A 17,793-nucleotide genomic window follows, 5' to 3' on the forward strand; every position below is an offset into this window, starting at 1 on the left:
CCGCCCTGGTGATCAATGCTTGCAATTAAATGTGCACACCGTGTCGTAGCAGACGGATTAAAGTACAGATGGCAACGACTTTGTATAATGCTATGCAAGCGTAACAGAAATCTGTCCAAATGCACAGCGCCATCTCAAATCGAATGCACAGTGCCAGCGGAAGACCTGATCTGTCTGGAGGGATCAGCTTGGCTAGTTATTCATGGCAGTGGGTAAAATGTGCTCAGTAAGTTCCGTCCCCCTCCCCCAAAGCTTCTCATACCCCCCTCAGAATAAACTCTACACCCCTGCCCAGGGGGGCCCGCCCCCCAGTTTGAGAACCTCTGATTTAGTGGGCCCTCTTTGCCTAAAATTCTGACTCTCTAAGTCTTTAAAACAGTGGATGCAAGTTATACTGAAAAATGTTAGTCTCCATTTGCCAAATGCTTAGAAAAGGAGGCCCCAGGTCTGTGTGCAAAATTGTTTCAACAAATATAAACCATCCCTTGTACAATTACTATGACTCCGCATGCAAACTATGTAATTGCACATGCAAATGATCAGTTAGGTGACTGACTGACTACCCTTATTTGCACTTGTAGTCATAGTAACTATGCCTGCAGCATCACATGCATTGCTGCATATGGTCCTGAACCTCCTTTACTGAAAATATGTCCCCAAATTAGGATGGTAATTACTTCTGGCTCTGCATCCTTTAAAAATAATGATTTACCAGAGCAAACTAAAGGTTTGCATTTCCTCAATCACACTTGTCTTAGGAGCTATAGGAAGTAGAGATGTCAGGCTTCAGTGATTATGGAAAATCTTCAGCCTGTTTAAATGGACAGCAACGTTTTAGGTATAAGGAAAATAGTCTCACCAGTGGGTATCATTTAACAACCTGCTCTCTCAGAACTAGAAGGCTGTCCTCTGCTGCCGAGTGAAAAGACTGACCTTCAGAACATTTTAGAAATCAAACCACAGCAAGCTAAAATATACTGCTGTTTCCTGCAGCCATTGATGAAGAATCACTCATTATGCCACGTGAGCAGATATATTGTAAAGCATCGCACTTCAGAAAACATGACTTGGACTGAATATGTCACCCATGGCACTACCTATATATTCCCCTGGACTGAGCATTCACACACCATTACGATTCTGGCTGTTAACTCAATTGGAGCTTCCTCAATGAATTTTGATTTAACTCTGTCACAGCCAATGAGCACAGGTAAGAATAACAGGTTAGTGATAATACTGATGCATTCAGATATTGTTTAACATTAGGAATTCCTACTGTGCCTTTTGACAGTTTTCTTTTAACTAAGAAAATTTTATTAAAAAAAAATGTACATCTTATGATGCTATTCTCTGCTATTATAGGGAGGAAAAGCCCAAAACTCCAAATTTTTAACAGAACTGAAATTCCACAATATTTTGTTTCGGCAACACCAAAATATTCCCACTGCGGGAATGTTTTTGTTGGTTCCAAAATGAAATATGCACCCCAGGGTCCCTGGCTGCTCACCTGGTGGGCTGGGGAGCTCAGAGAGCTGGCCATCTTGGGAGCGGGCAGCTTGGGCAGGCTGGGAAGCCTGCCATGTGAGCTGTGGGGGAACTGGGTAGCCCGGCAACCTACCTGGTGGACTGTAGGGGAACTGGAGATCTCAGGCAGTTGAGCAGCTTGGGGCGTCCCACCTTTCTGGGAACACACTCCAGATGAGCAGTAGGAGAGCCAGGGAGCCAGGCGGGCTGGCAGGAAACCAGGCAGCAAGCTCGCTAGCCGGCTTGCTGCTTCTGTCAAGACTTTTGATGAAACCAACGCATTCCTGTGGAACATTTTGATTTTTATTGAATCAGCATTTTATGACAGATCACTTATTCATCACTGACTTTATTCTTCAGAGTAGCACCCTTTTTGTTGATTCACCCAGACTCTGCCTTGTACGTTAAAAGGCAGTAGTTTGTATTTTAAATGTCGTGGGAAGCATTACTGCAATCTACAGGCAGAGCTGATATTTTGTAATGTAGTTAAAAGCACATGTTTTTTACGGGGCAAATTCTGGCTGATGCTGCACATATGGGTACTCCAGTAAAGCTGCAGCTAGCAGCAAAAGCACAAGCTGGAAATTGGCCACCTGGGTTCTGACCCCTGTTCCATAGGGGAGTGTAATGGCACATAAGCGCCATAGATTTATGCTCTGTTTTGCTAACTAAATTTTGATGGTTACCATATTATTACCATTATTGCTATTACCATATGCCTCAGCTAAGGGGTGAAAATTAGAAAGATCTAGATAAGAACATGAATATTGCTCAAAACAGGAATATTGCTCAAAGAGAGAATGCTATGTTAAATGTGGGGGGAACACAACTCTCAGATTTGATCCATTTAACACCTAGGGCCAGATACTCAGGGCTTGTCTACACAGTTAGGTAATGTGCTCTACAGGGGTGTGATTTCTCAAGTGCACTAATGATTTGCAGATTAATTGATCCATGTAGACCCTGCTGGTGTGCTTTAATGTAGTGCTGTTTCAAATAGTATTACATTAAAACACACTAGGGAACCTTTAATATGCACCAGCAGAGTCTGTTGTGCAACACGTTGGGGTGCGTTAGAAATCACACCCCTGTAGAGCTCATTACCCCACATGAAGACCTATCCTGTCCTCGTGTAAAACAAGGTTGCTTCATTGGTTTAAGAGGAAGTGCAAAAATAAACAGAGAACTCAAACCATTATTGTCTTTTCTCTGCATGTGGATCTGATGTGCAGCATGTATAACCCAACTCTGATTTGGTGTATCTGATTTCTTTGTAATAATGCTTTTTTCTGTTTTATCAGTGAATATTGTGCAGTCACTCAGTGCTTATCCAGTAAACAGCAGTTGTGTAATCCTGACCTGGACTCTTTCACCTCCAGGCTATGTGATAACATCTTTTGTTATTGAATGGAAAAACGTTAATGAAGAGAGAGAAATTAAATGGATACGAGCTGCTCCAAATATTAGCAAATACTATATTTATGGTGAGTTTGTACTTGAAAATAAACACACATGATATTTTTACCTGTGTTATGGTGTGATGAAAGGTAGTGCTTTCTGGGTACATGAATGTAGCCTCTTTGCTAGTTCCTTCTCTTTTTTTTAATGAAAGAATAGCTTGAGCGTTAAGGATTGTTCTTGCCATACTGGATCTTATTTGTCAGTTGAGGGTCAGCTATAGAGTTAACAACCTGGAATGATATAGGATTGCTGACTGGTCCTTACCACTGTTAAAAACCCAAGTGCTGGTCCTGCATTACCTTGTGTTGCATGGGCATTGGTCTGCAAGGCCATCGTGCGCACCTTAGTCACTGAACACAAAGAAACTACAGACTAGTTGATTCAGATCTGCACAAACCTTCATGCAGTATAGTCGCCTGGACCTGAGCCGTCTCATTTGCACATGCTTTAGACTGATATAACTGCATTGATCTGAATGGAATTGCTTCTGATTTACATCCATTTAAGGATCATAATTACCATATAGGACTTTGCAAAAAATATGCTTCCTCTCTGGTTCATCCTGTACATGTGTGGGTTTGTATTTGGTTACAAGCGATAAAGAGGAAAGCTCAGTTATATATGTTATGCTAATACCAATGTATGCTGAATGCATGTTAAATATAAATATTAAATAGATCTGCTATTTATCCAGTTTTTACGTGTACATTTTATATGTGTGTTTTGTGGCTTGAATATTTATAATTTTTTCATCAAAAGCTAATAATTCCATGAGAAGAAATTGCTAATATATCCAAAATAGATGGTTAGGTCTGCATTTAAATCCAAAATTAAAAGGATTAAAGTAGATACAATTGTTTTTCTCCTTTGGCCTTGCGTAGAGCTTCTGTTGCATGAGATCAAAGCCTCTCTAGAGGCCAGTATTTTTGTAGTATTACTACGTTGGAACTTAAACTCAAAAACCTGATTTCTTCCTTGCAGATCATTTTATTCTTATTGAGAAGTACCAGTTTAGTCTGTACCCAATATTCCCTGAAGGAGTAGGCAAGCCCAAAATGACTGATGGATTCATCAAAGGTGACTAATATGATCGTAATATTTTTTATTAAAAAGCAGCTGGTTAGTAAAACTTCCCTTTGGCTATGGTATGGACTCTTGCTCATGTTTTTATGAGAAACATCAAGAAAACAGTGTAAAAAACAGGGTGATTAAAGCATCCAGGCCAGATTTAGTGGCAGGTGACCCAGGCGGCTGCCTGAGGTGCTGGGCTTGAGGGGCCCTGAGCCCGGGGTGCTATTTTTGTTGTTAGCGACAAACGGGAAAATAGAGTGTTTGTTTCAGGTATTCTGTATGTGGATTAATTTTTCACTAACATCCTGGAATATTCTGGACCTTTGTAGAATCTCATGTAACCTTCCAGACTTTTTGGAAAAGTTTAACAAATGGAGAGGGGACACCAAAGACGCCTCTTGCCTGGGGCGCCATTTGGTCTAGGGCCAGCCCAGTCAAGTATGGTCAAGATCATCAGTTGGTAAAAATTGGCATGGCGTAGTTGAAGCCAGTGGAGTACCCCACCAACTTCTCCTGGCACAGTCTCTACATTTAGTTTAATACTGTCCAATGCCATAATGAAATTCAAGATTTGACCCACGTTTTCAAACATGCCATTGTTCTTCGAGTGCTTGCTCATGTCCATTCCACTATAGGTGCGTGCAAGCCTCCATGCACAGTTATCGGAATCTTTTTCCCCTTAGCAGACCCTGTAGGGCTGGCTCTGGCGCCCCCTGGAGCCCTGCGCACATGCTGTGGTATATGAGGTGCTGCCAGCCCTACGCCCCCTCAGTTCCTTCTTTCCGCCCGTGATGGTTGCTGGAACTAGCCTTGCTTGCATTGCAAGCACTATTCCCCTTGTTTGGACTTGATTTTATTCTGTTTTGTAGTTTTATAGTTTAGTTAAGTAGTTGTTAATAGTGTAGTTAGAGATAAGGTAGTCACAGCTGGGACTTAGATCGACCAGGGCATGCCCTAGTTACTGGGCTTTAAGCCGTGTGCCTTCTGTGGGAAGGGCTTCCCGCTCAGCGGGACAGCTGCCTTAACTGTTTGGGGGAAGCCCACTGCAAGGACAAATGTAAGATCTGCAAGGCTTTCAAACCAAGGACTCAAAAGGACAGAGAAATCCGTTTGAAAGCCTTGCTTATGGAGGCAGCGCTTCGTCCGGCCTCCGAGCTGACCCGTTCTGTCTCAGTGCCGAGCGTGGCATTGGTACAGAGCGTGCCATCTGTGACTCAGCACCACGCCGCTTCCCTGGCACCCCTCACGGTTCGGAGGAGGAGAGGAGGGGGCACTCGCTGGACGTGAGACAGCCCCTGGCCTTCTACATTGAGCGCACAAAGCCGTTCCAGAAATCAACGCAGCTCTTTGTCACAGTGGCTGACCGGATGAAAGACTCACCTGTCTCCACCCAGTGCATCTCCTCGTGGATTACATCCTGCATCAAGTTCTGCTACGGGCAGGCGAAGGTGCCACTCCCGGGAACCATCAGAGCTCACTCAACCAGAGGTCACGCCTCGTCTACAGCCTTCCTGGAGAGAGTGCCCCTGCAGGACATCTGCAAAGCCGCCACCTGGTTGTCAGTGCATGCCTTCACGTCCCACTATGCCATCGTCCAGCAGGCGAGAGAGGATGCGGGATTTGACAGAGTGGTGCTGAGGGCAGCTCATCCGTAACTCCTACCCGCCTCCAAAGGTGTATTGCTTGTTAGTCACCTATATGGGAATGGACATGAGGAAGCACTTGAAGAAGAAAACAAGGTTACTTACCAGTAACTGATGTTCTTTGAGCTGTGTTACTGATGTCCATTCCACAACCCTCCCCCTGTTCCCGCTGCCGGAATTGGCAGAAAGAAGGGACTGAGGGGGCGTAGGGTCGGCAGTGCCTCATATACCGCAGCGTGGGGCTCCAGGGGGCACTGGATCCAGCCCTACGGGATCTGTTAAGGGGAAAAATGTTCCGGTAACCGTGCATGGAGGCGTCCACACACCTATAGTGGAATGGACATGAGCAACACATCTCGAAGAACAGCAGTTACTGGTAAGTAACCTTGCTTTTTGCAGGAGATGGGTTGGAAAGCATATGTGGGGACAGTCCCAAAGAGTTACTGAGGTTCTATATTCCCCTGGTTCCTCTGTGTATGGGCTACTCCCTTTGCTTTGCTTGCCTTGGTGGTGATCCTGAGTAACAAGAGAACAACAAGAGAGACATGGAAGCCACTGAGTTTTTACAGTAATTTCACCTCCTGTGTATTTGTACACAAGGCAGGGGGTCTCTGCTGTGGCACAATACAATTTACTTAAGGATGTTACTGTTAGTGTGTATAAGCTACTAATATACAGTCGAGTAATTTATTTCTGATTTGTATGCATACTGGTCATTACTTAAACTATTCTATTTAAAGATATTTTTAATTGCAATAAAGTTAGGGCTGATGACTGGTGAAATATTGCAAATAGCTTGAAACAGTTTCCTTTCATTTTCCAGATAGGAGTGAAAAACAGAATGATGCAGGCCTCCATGTGATTCTACCAATAGTCATTTCATCTTCTGTTTTGTTGCTTGGAACTTTGCTGATCTCACACCAAAGGCATGTTGTTTGTTTTCATATATGATTCCCTAAATGTGCATATCAGAAGATACTGCAGCTTAGAAAGTGTGTGCCTATAGAAATAGTCATACCTAGTTAACTTTTGGCACTTTTGTATATTTGAGATATACAGTGTCTGAAAGGCAGCATAGTCTAGTGCAGTGGTTCTCAAACTTATTTGATCACGCCTCCCCTTTTTTGTGTCTGTTGGGAGGTTGCACCCCACAGTTTAAGAGCCTACTGGTTTGAATGCAGTATTGCGAACTAGGAATTTCTGAGTGCCCATGTTCAGTATCGTTGAAAATCAGGCCATTACCCTGTCTCTGTCATAGTGCTACCAGGATAGTGAGTAATTTTGTATTTCTGTCTTGAGCATTCCCATGTACAATACAGTGAGAGTTCAGTGGCACCTTAAAGACTAACAAATGTATTTGAGCATTAGCTTTCGTGGGCAGAAACCCACTTAGTCAGTTGCATCCGACGAAGTGGGTTTCTGCCCACAAAAGCTTATGCCCAAATAAATGTCTTAGTTTTTAAGGTACCACAGACCCCTTGCTGTTTTGCTAAAAACAGACTAACACGGCTACCCCCCTGGAACTCATTGCCATATACAATGTGTGCATTCAGTACTAAATCAATACTTTGTCTAAACATTTCAGAATGAAGAAACTGTTCTGGGAGGATGTTCCAAACCCCAAGAACTGCTCCTGGGCACAAGGAGTTAATTTTCAAAAGGTATGGGTTTCCATGGTGATACATTTTTTTCCTGTGCATTTATATGTTTCACCCTCTGACATTAAGTTCAAAGTGTTAAACTGTTAAGAATTATCAAAACAATCAAACACAAGATCTTGAAGCCACTAAGAGTAGCAAAATTCAGGAGCTTTTTTTCAGTTGTAGAAAGCTGACGGATGTGGGCCAGAACCTTGGATCGAGACCTGTTTTGATAGTAGGGGAAAATGAGATTCATGGGCAATCTTAGGGAGTGTCTACACTGCATTGTAAACCTGGGTCTGTGGATCCAGTGTTTCCAAGCCTGCACTTGAGCGTCCACACTGTATTGTAAGCTTGGGCTTACAGTTGCTGGACCCAGGTCTCGCAGCCACGCTAATGCATTCATGTTGCATTATGCAGACCTTCTGATTCTGGTCTGTGGAGTAGTTGTGTCCACACTGCAAAAAGATAAGGCTTGGACCCAAGTCAGAGCAGTACTCGGGCTCTGACTCACTCCCTCAGCAGGGTCCCAGGACCCAGGTCTTGTATGCTTGCTGGCCTGAGTCAGACTGATTTTTTTTTTTGTGTGTGTGGATGGAAAAGGAGCTAGGACTCAAACCTGAGTCAAAGTCCAGGCTTAGTGTGCAGTGGATATATATCCTTAGAGCTAAATCCTGCCACCAGCTGGCTTGTAGGTGCCCGACACCCATTGAAGTCGGAGGCAGGAAGGGCACATATACACATCCAGGGCCAAATTCTTTGCTGGTGCAAAGTGACTCAGCTGCAGTTGAGCTGTGCCAATTTACAGACTTGAATGGACCTGCACCAGTTCACACTAGCTGAGAATTTGTTCCTCAGCTCCAGAATTTGACACTGTGTAATCACTGAGACAGTAAAATAAAAATTCAGGACTATGGTTTCAAAAATAAAATGCATCTAATGGACTGCAACTGTTGGATTTTTTTTTTTTTCTTTTCAGATTTTTAATTTTCATTCCCAGTGAAGTTTTCTTTTCTCATCTTTTATTTTATTTCATTTCATTTAAACAGAGAATGGACATTCTTTGAAGTCTAATCATGATCACTTCCTGCAGAACCATTGTGCCAGCTCCCAGACTTCATATACAGAATTGTTAGAAGATTTTTCTATTTACATTCAGAAGACAGGAAACACAGAATACAATACATGCTGACTGATTTAAAGATAATCCTGGAAGTAGTTTTGTTCAAAACTTAAACTGCCCATGCAAAATCAGGAACAATTGCCATATTGCAGCCTAGAGCAGGGTTTGCCACACATAGAGGCAAAAAAACTTGTTTTAAATCACGTTTTAAATCTTTATTTACTGACCAGTTTACTAAGACTCTAACTTGCAAAGGGCTGAACATTTTCATCTCCTGGATTTCAATAAGAGTTGAGAGTGCCCAGCAACTACAGGATGGAGCCATAGAAGCAGAAATAGCAGAATGGTCTGAGATTCAGCTAGTTAAGTGAAAGAGTTGCCCAGTTATCGACTTAAAATAATTTTTAACTGAGTTTTTGATTGTTTAGCACAAGAACTAGCCTGATTCTCATGCTGAACAGCTTTGGGAATTTCCACTGACTTCAGGCATGTTGAGAAGGCCAAATCCTGCCTTTGGATGTGCACAGGGCTCCCATTAAGGTCATTTGGAGCTGACCACATGCATCAGAATGCAGAATTTAGTCCAAAGGATTTGCAGAAATAATTGAGTGTTCGTAGTGTAATCCCCACTTTAGCATCATTTCCTGTTTGTAGCTAAGCTATTACTTATTATGTTAACATCTTTTTCTTTTTTGTTTAAAGTGTCACTGCATTGTTTTAGAATGCAAAGAACATAATTTAATATTAAACAAAGTTCACTGAAATATCTAACAGCTCCCTGAAATCAGTGGGATTCTTGCCATTAGCTCCACTGAATGGTGGATCACGGCCACAGGGCTGCTATACTGATAATGATGGAGAAAATATTTTAAAATTTTGAAAAGGATCAAATATAACTGTGGGGCTTTGGACAAAGACTTGCATATTGCTGGAGGAAGTGTGTATGAGTTGCACAGAAACTTTTTTATTTTCTTTCTTAACTTAGCTATATATACATAGAAAGGGAAACTTGTCACCACTGCCCCCAATAACTCGCATGTTGGATCAGGGACTGTGGGCCTGCTTCTCCACCCACGTTGGTGTCAAATCAGGAGTAAGTCCACTGAAATCAGTGAAGTTAGACAAATCTACAAACTGGCAAAGAAGAGTAAAGGATTTATGCTCCCATGACATGACTTCATATTCTTATGTACTGTTGGGTTCGTAGCTAAGCAGAACAAAGTCATGCATGTGAATATAAAGTGTATTGTGCTGACTGGGAAATTGAAGGGTCACGTGACATTTGATAGCTTGTTGTGCTGCTGTACAATCTCTATATTTATGCATGTTTCTTTTGTACTCTTCATTAATCTTAGTGAAAAATGTTGCATAAATATTAATTGCACCAGAGGGCCACATTGGGTATATCTACACTGCGGTAAAAGACTTGTGGCATGGTTGCAGCTTGCGCAGCTCACAGAGTTAAAAATTGCAGTGTGGACCTGTGGGCTAAGACTGGAGCTTGGGCTCTGCAACCGCAAGATGGTGGGGGTGGAGGGAAGGTCTCAGAGCCCAGGATCCAGTCCAGGTTCAAATATCTTTTAGTCCTGCAGCCTAAGCCCTGTGAGCCAGAGTCAGCTGACCTGGGCTCTGAGACTTGTTGTTTTTATTGCAGTGTAGATGTAGCCATACTGCCCTCAGATGAACACATTCATGTGTCTCTGATTCCAAGCGCATCCAAAGCCAGGGTCTATTTTCCTTTGAAAATAGAAGGAATTTATCCAGCCAGGGCCAAATTCTGCTCTCATTTACATGAATCCAATTTCCACTGGAAAAAACAGTGCAGAGCTTGTCCTGTAACTCTCATTAGCTTTGATAACCATTGCCTAAATAAAACTTCCACATGTCAGCGATAGAAACCTCTAACATCCCTGTGTCAGAAACCATGTGTAACTCTTATTTTCCTTTGATAGTTCTGTCAGAAGTATACTAGATTCAATAATTGGTTACTAAAGTGTGTATTTAATATAGTATGTTCTGTGGTTGATACTCCAAGGCTGTATTTATGGAGCATTAGTTTAATAAAATATTACCATTTTTAGCCATTAATGCAGTACAGCATAGGACGGGTAAACCTGCTTCTGTACTACAATCTTGCAAAAATGTACACATGTGCTTAATGTTAAGATCATGGGTGATCCCACTGATTATCTAGTACAATTACTCTGGTACTTAAGGATAAGGCTGTGAATAAGTGTTTGCAGAATTGGATCATAGGGTCTAATCCTGCAGACGTTACTTATCCAAAGCTCCAAATGATTTCAAAGGGAGATAATGCTGAGTAATGACTATGGCACTATCCCTGAAAAGATTTATGCACATGTTTAATTTTACATAGTGTGAGTAGTCCCATTGACCTCAATGGGCTTATTCACAGTGTGTAAAGTTATGCAGGACCTAAGGACTGTGGGATTGGGACTGGAGCATATTTTTTAGTTTCCCTGTCTGGCAAATGAGTGCAAATTAAATTTTACTCAAAACGACCGGGGGCCATAAATATTTGCTTTTGGTTTCGTAGAATTACATTAACTACTATAAAAATATTTTTTCACAAATCATATGATACACACGTTGAGAACACATTTTACAAAGATATTTACCCAATTTACTGTGTCATTATTAAACTATATAGTATTACATCTTTCTCAGGAGATTGTATATTCACTGTATTTGAATATTCATGTAATATATTTTACTTACTGATACGTTTGATTCAGCAGGTGACCTTTACTAATTGAAATATCTATTTTAAAAAGTGGTCTTTTTTTTTTATATATATATAATCTTATATTTGATCTTTATAGGCAGTATTCTTGATGTGATTCAGTAGAACACATAACCAGAGTTATTCTCATGCTTCAGAGCATAATTCAACTTCTAGTTATTGGTGGTCAGGAGGAAACGTGCCTGCTGGCAAGTTATCCAACAGCTGCTTACTGCAGGGTTTTTGCTCTAAAGTATCTTGTGCTAGCCACTGTTGATGAGAGAATGCTGGACTAAATGGATCAAATGGTTCATTACAACAGTGCCTACATTCCTACCTGAATTCATAGGTGATCTGCCATAGGGAAAGATAAATTTCAGCAGGGGACATTCAATATGAATTAAAGACATTGCTTGGTATATGCAATGTAGCAACTGTCGGCAGCTCATTTCAATAATCAGTTTGCTAATTTGGAATGTCATATTTACAGTACTTTTGAAGTCCCCTGGGAGTTCTGAGCATGCAAGCAATGCAGAAGCTATCTCGAATCAGCATTTAGGCTCCAATTCAGCAAGGTCTGAAGCAAATGCTGAAATTAAATATGTGAGTAGTTTTAAAAACATGCTTAAATACCTTGCTAAATCGGGGTCTTTAATGCTGTGGTGATGGCTATTCTACCTTAAACAAAAACACCCACTAGCCTAAGATAAAATTGTACCATACCTTCTTATAATGATAAAAGATTACCTTCTTAAAAGATAAAATTGTACCAAACCTTCTTATAATGTACACCAATTTAAGCATTTTGAAATATTCCTCGTTGCTTTGGAAGATTTCCTGCTGTGATATAATAGCTGTATGGTTTGTTAACATAAACACAATCTGTTGTTTTTTAACTAATTGTTTATTTGTCTTAATTAAACTCATCAGTGGGTATACACTTTAAAGTGAATTTTTCTTAGTAGTAAATAGGAAAGCCAGTTTCCTATTATCAATTTATGTGGTGATATATTTGAAACTTGTATGTATTTCACAACTTTATGATGTAGGATAGGATGCATTTCCCTAAAAACGTGCACGTGTGTGTGTAAAAATTTCAAACATGCAGCTCTTACAGGTGAAGAGTCTAAAAAAAGTATTGGATGGCAGGATTTGACTCTAAATAATATAATTGTAACAGGAAGAGCCATTTCAGTTGTTTGTAAATTATTTTGATTCATTTCTAATATGCCAAATTGTTCATGCAATTGAAATAAAATGGCAAAAATCCTGTAGTGAATAGGCCTTGAGACTGCAAAGCACTGAAGTACATGTTTAACTTCAAGCACATGAATAGCGCTACTGAAATTAGTGAGACTTTGCTGGATTAAGCCAGAATGCTCAGCACCTTCCAGGATCAAGCCTTCCATGAACACATAAGACAGAGTCATGTGCTTGCTTTCTCTATCCCCAATTACCCTTCCATCCCTTGCCACACAGCAGACTTAGTTTTTGTTTGTTTTTCAGCAATGTACCTTTTATACTAAAATATACCATGCTAGTTTTCATCTGTGGTTGTTAAATACAGTAACTTCATATTGAAATAAAGCTATTAAATGATAGATGAGCATTAAAATATGTCTTTTCTTCTAGCCTGAAACTTTTGAGCATCTTTTTATCAAGCATCCTGAAGCAATATCATTTGGGCCTCTTCTTCTGGAGCCAGAAATAGTTTTGGAAGACATCAATGTTGCTAAAGCATTCAAAAGTGAAGACAAGCAAGATTTATTAGCAGTTGATTCAATGTTCACAAAGATTCAAGACTCTGAGCATGACTCGGCTTGTTCTAGCAGCCGTTTCAATAGTAACAGCCTTTCTGAGAGTTCCCATGATGGCAAAATCAGTGAAGGAATTACAGGACAGTCCAATATTAAGTACGCTACAATTATCAGTAACTGTAAATCAAGTGGGCTTTATGAACAGCAAAAGAATCTAAGTGGTTCATTTAACGGATGCTTCCTAGGTGAAGATTCCTTAGTTACAGGCCCTTTCTCTACAACTTGGGAGGTGGAAAATCAGGCATTTCTAATATTACCTGATCAACATCAAAGCCAACCCAGCAAAACTATATCCCTGTCTGTTGTTTCTTCTGAGGGCTTCTCAGAACCTTCAGACCATGACGATACCTTCAGTGATGGAGACAGTCCTGAGAGGAGCCTTTATTACTTAGGGCTAGCATCAATTAAAGAAAATGAAAAAGATATTTTTTTAACAGAAAATTCTAGAGTGATGTGTCATCTTCACACAAATGGTTTATTCAAGGACATGGGCTTTCTTCAGGATACTTCTGATTTAAATCCCTTTATCAAAAGTAGCCTTAAATATGAAACCTCTGTTAAAACCTTCATACCCTATATGCCACAATTTCAGACAACCACCATTAAACTGCAAGAGACAACAGAGACCAAAACTTAAGTCATAACAGCATAGTCCAAATTTCTACCTGATTGCTACTGGTAATGGTTTTTCACAAGGGTCAATATCTTTCCCCTCCCTCCCCCACTTTCCCCTCAGAAAACTCTCAAGAGTAGTGGACACACAGTGCGCACATTCTGAAGTTAAATGCCTGGTCCTATATTTGACTGACATAAATCAAAGCTTTTGGCCGAACAAAATTCCACATATTGGCCTAATTTAAAAACCTCAGATTAGGGCTTTCATTTCCTCATTTCATTGTTTCAAGTTACTATTTGGTACTTAATTATCTATTTTTTTATGCCTACTGTACATGCTACTCTGACCACGTCCTGTCGCAGACATTCACACTGGAAAATTGGTCTTGTGACATGGATTCCAAAGGTGGTGTTTTATTTAAACTTACCTTTGTCACAGCTCAGGCCTTAGGCCAGATCTTAGTCTAAGGTCCGTCCTAGGGCCAAGCCCTTGGCAGTTTATAGCAGTCCTGGAGCTCAGGTGATTCCTTCAAATGTGCATGGCTACCAAACCCCTCCCCTTCTGGGAGAGGGGAGTCCATCACAATTGGGGAACTAACTGGGTGATGACACTGAAGAGGTAGTGCCTGCCCAACATCACGGACTAGCAGACAGCAATCAGTTCCGAAGGACCCATCTGGCAACTGAACCCCGACTCTCAGTAGTGGTAAGGGTGAAGGCCGAGCCCAAACACCCCAAAAAAGCTCTTTGAGAAGGCAGTGTTTTCTCTTCCCCGAACTTCCACCTGCTGGAGCAGCGAAGGGTTCAGGGTTATTGCACGCCTAGGATTGGAGTAGCCCATGCTTCCCCAGCTGAAGGGGGAAAGGGGAGCAGGATGCACAGAGGGAGCATGACCTGCCTTATCTCTCTCCCTTGCATGAGCAGCTCTGAAGTGCCTAAATGCACAGGTGGAAAAGCCCCTTCATGGACAGTTCTGCACAGGAATGGTCCATCCAAAGTAGAGGCCACATGTTCAGCTAACTGCTGTGGTAACATAGGGCCAGGTTTTCATGGGTGTATATGTGCACATGCATTGTAATGGCCTGAGGCGGCATGCTGGCCAGCATGGAAAAATTTTTAAGCACATACACACCCCCACAGGCCCCCAGAGCAGCTAAACAAACAAACCACGTGGGGACAGCCAGCCACCTACAACAAACAAAGGCCAGAGCAGCAGCTGTACAATGGCCCCTGAAGTTAGTGGCCAGGACAGCTGCCCTGTGTGCTCACCTCTAGAATTGGCTCTGTGTTTGCACACATGTATATACAGATGGAGAGTATGTTCAGCACGTTGGTGTAAAGCACCCATTCCATTTATATATGTGCACATAGTATAAGGAGAGCTCAGGCTGGTGTGATGTGAGCTCCCACTCCAGTTTCAATAGCTTTATGTATAAAACAAACGCTCCTATATAAAACAATGCATCCATTAACCAAATTTATTTGTGGTGGGTAGTGTAATACACAAAGCCCCAACGTATTTATAAGTAGTAGTGAGTATACACTGGTTTGTTTAGGTGGGATCTGCATTAAATTGAATATGTAAAAAAGAAGACCGAGCTGTATCAGTGATTACTTATTTTTAAAAGAAAAAGTGCTTGGAATCCTTAAAGTAAATCCTTGAAAGTGAAGCATTTATAAATATAGATGAAGTGTTAGGCCTAGCTTCCCTTACACTGTCCCTTTTAAATAAAAATGAAGGCATCAACCACTGGGAGCAAACGGTTACTGGGAAATTACATCTCTCAATCAAGGGAAAGTGCTAAGTAGTACAACAGTGTATAAAGCTTCACCAAAAATAAGAGACTGGATCAGTAGGTAGAAGTATACATTTAGTGCAGCAAGATAATGGGAGTCAAACTTCTTGTAGAAGGGTTTGTAGCCTCCCCCATTTGAGTTTGTGCCCAGGCAAAATAATGCACCTGGAAATAAAATGGCAACACTTTTGGAGGTCCCTTTTGAAAATGAAGTTCTAGTTGTAAAGGTATCACAGTAAAATAACATTTTTTTCCAGTCCCATTTCATGACACCCTATTTTAGAAAAGCAACGTTTAAGAAGCTAGTGTGGTCAAATGGCACACTGGTAATGATTTGGGAACCAAAGGGTCCTTCCTAGATTTTTAATCCTACTGGAATTAAGATTGTGTGTGAGAGCTCATGAAAATCACTTTATCTATAGCTCAGTGAACCCCTCTGAAAAACTGGGTAAGAGGTAGGGCCTCTAAGAAAACCAGATGTTGCATCTCAACTGAATTTTCTATGATAAACTACAAAACAAAAAAATCCAAACCTATTCTTAAACCAAATACGTATTTTCTACTATATAACTATCAATTATTTTTATATTGAGAATTTTTCAATGAGGAATTATTTTGAAGAGCTAAGCAGTAGTCAAATATGTAAGGGCATTATAGTTATTGAGTTTAGATATTATTCCAAAATTCAATATACCCAAAAGCAACATAAGTGATTTTAAAAAAGAAAAAGCAACAAAAAAATTGAGCTGAGTCATACGATTTAACTAGAAACAACAGAAATACTATCCAGTGACAGCACCGAGCAAATTTTTTACATTTTCAAAGGTAAGTAGTGATTTTTGGGCGCTTCCATTTCTGGGTGCCTGACATGGCCTCTTAGAGGGTTCTGATGTTCAGAGGTTGGAGTGCTTCGTGGTTTCTCAAAATCAAGCATCTCAGGTCTCAAACTTTAGGCAATCAAAGGCCTGCTGCAAAGACCACTGAAGTCAATGGAAAGATTGCTATTGACTGCAGTGGGCTTTTTGGTCAAGCTCATTGACGTGCCATAAGGATTGAATTTTACCTGTGGTCTTATACTTAGAGACTGGAATTTAAAGATAACTTTAGTAAAATAAATCAAAAGTATTACTAACATCCATGTGAATATATCAGTCACCAGCTGCCTTGTTAGACTACACATGAAGAATGAAATTCACCCCTTCCTGCACAAATACCTGATCATATGGTATTTGTGTGGAGAATTCTTCGAGGTCTGGGAGGGATGGCATTTAATCACTCGAGTCGCTAGCAGACCTAGGCTTTGCCGTTCAGCCCTTCTGCCTGCTGTTCCTGTAAATCCTGTATCTCCCTGTAGAAATGGTGTGGTTCTGCTATGCTCAGGGAGCCCTGCATGGTTTCTGCATGCATCCCAGAGTATGGTGGAGCCCAGCTCTGTGGAGACTCCCTATGTGTACCTGTGCAGCAGGATTTGAGGATGGGGCAGGGTAGGAGGAGCCATCGCAGGACTGGTAGAGCCACAAGCCTTTTCCTCCTGTTTAATCCAGGATGCAGAAATGTTGTGAATTGCCGCAGCCTCAGCAGTAGGGTAGCTGCTACAGTGCAATTGCATCAGCACTCCACGGTGCAGGGGGAATGATCCTTTCCCACCTAAGACCCAACAGAATCCCCTGCCACATGCTCTGCTGCTCTACTGGAGGTAGAAGGGAGGAAGGAGTCAGTTCATTGTGAAGACTGAAATAACAAAAAATTGAAAAGGTGGTTTAGCTCCTTGAGTTTCATTTTGTTTTACTCTCTGGGTATTGTGCAAAATTTTCATATTACCAAAACTAGCTGCTAGCATTTGAAGTAAATGAAGAGCTAACTGCAGTTTTGCAAAGCCTGAGGTTGATCACTGATGCGAGGCCCTGATCCAGCAAAACACTTAAGCACAGGGGTAGCTTTATGCATGTGAGTAATCCCATTGACTTCAAAGAGGCTAAGGGTTTTACTGGATTGGAATCCAAATCAAAAGGGATTCTCCTACTGGTTCTGTCAATATGTGTATCCTAGAATGAGTGAGCTGAGATTTCTGTCACTGACCTTGTTTGTATCCGTCTGAAATTACATGGCTAAATGTCATTGCAATGAAAACTCCCAGTGTGGAATCATCACCCCTTTCACATTGTCCTTCTCTTTACAGCATCCTTAATTTCCCTCGTTGCAATGCCTCTGAACTCAGAACATGGTGCCTTACCATTTATGCATTGCTTGGCTAATCTTGCCACCCAATGGCCAGTGTGCTCCAATTGAAGTGCAGGCTTGGAAGCATTTGAAGGCCTGATTTTTCAGAAGTGGAGAGTGCCGTAGCGCGCTCTAGTTGA

General features: G+C 41.3%; 1 protein-coding gene across 1 annotated transcript in view; it reads left to right on the plus strand.

Annotated features, from left to right (window-relative positions):
- Positions 1 to 13,836, plus strand: part of LEPR (leptin receptor) — a 54,143-nt gene extending 40,307 nt beyond the window's left edge. The window contains exons 13-18 of the mRNA XM_067535398.1: positions 994 to 1,210; positions 2,826 to 3,008; positions 3,967 to 4,062; positions 6,523 to 6,625; positions 7,285 to 7,360; positions 12,838 to 13,836. Coding sequence (XP_067391499.1) covers positions 994 to 1,210; positions 2,826 to 3,008; positions 3,967 to 4,062; positions 6,523 to 6,625; positions 7,285 to 7,360; positions 12,838 to 13,659 — 1,497 coding nt within the window. The 3' untranslated portion in view covers positions 13,660 to 13,836. The remainder of the gene's footprint in view (positions 1 to 993; positions 1,211 to 2,825; positions 3,009 to 3,966; positions 4,063 to 6,522; positions 6,626 to 7,284; positions 7,361 to 12,837) is intronic.
- The last annotated feature ends 3,957 nt before the right edge of the window (positions 13,837 to 17,793 follow it).

This window comes from Emydura macquarii, unplaced genomic scaffold, assembly GCF_026122565.2.
Source record: "Emydura macquarii macquarii isolate MOO-44397 ecotype Brisbane River unplaced genomic scaffold, CSIRO-AGI_Emac_v2 contig_3506, whole genome shotgun sequence".
Classification (NCBI taxonomy): Eukaryota; Metazoa; Chordata; order Testudines; family Chelidae; genus Emydura; species Emydura macquarii.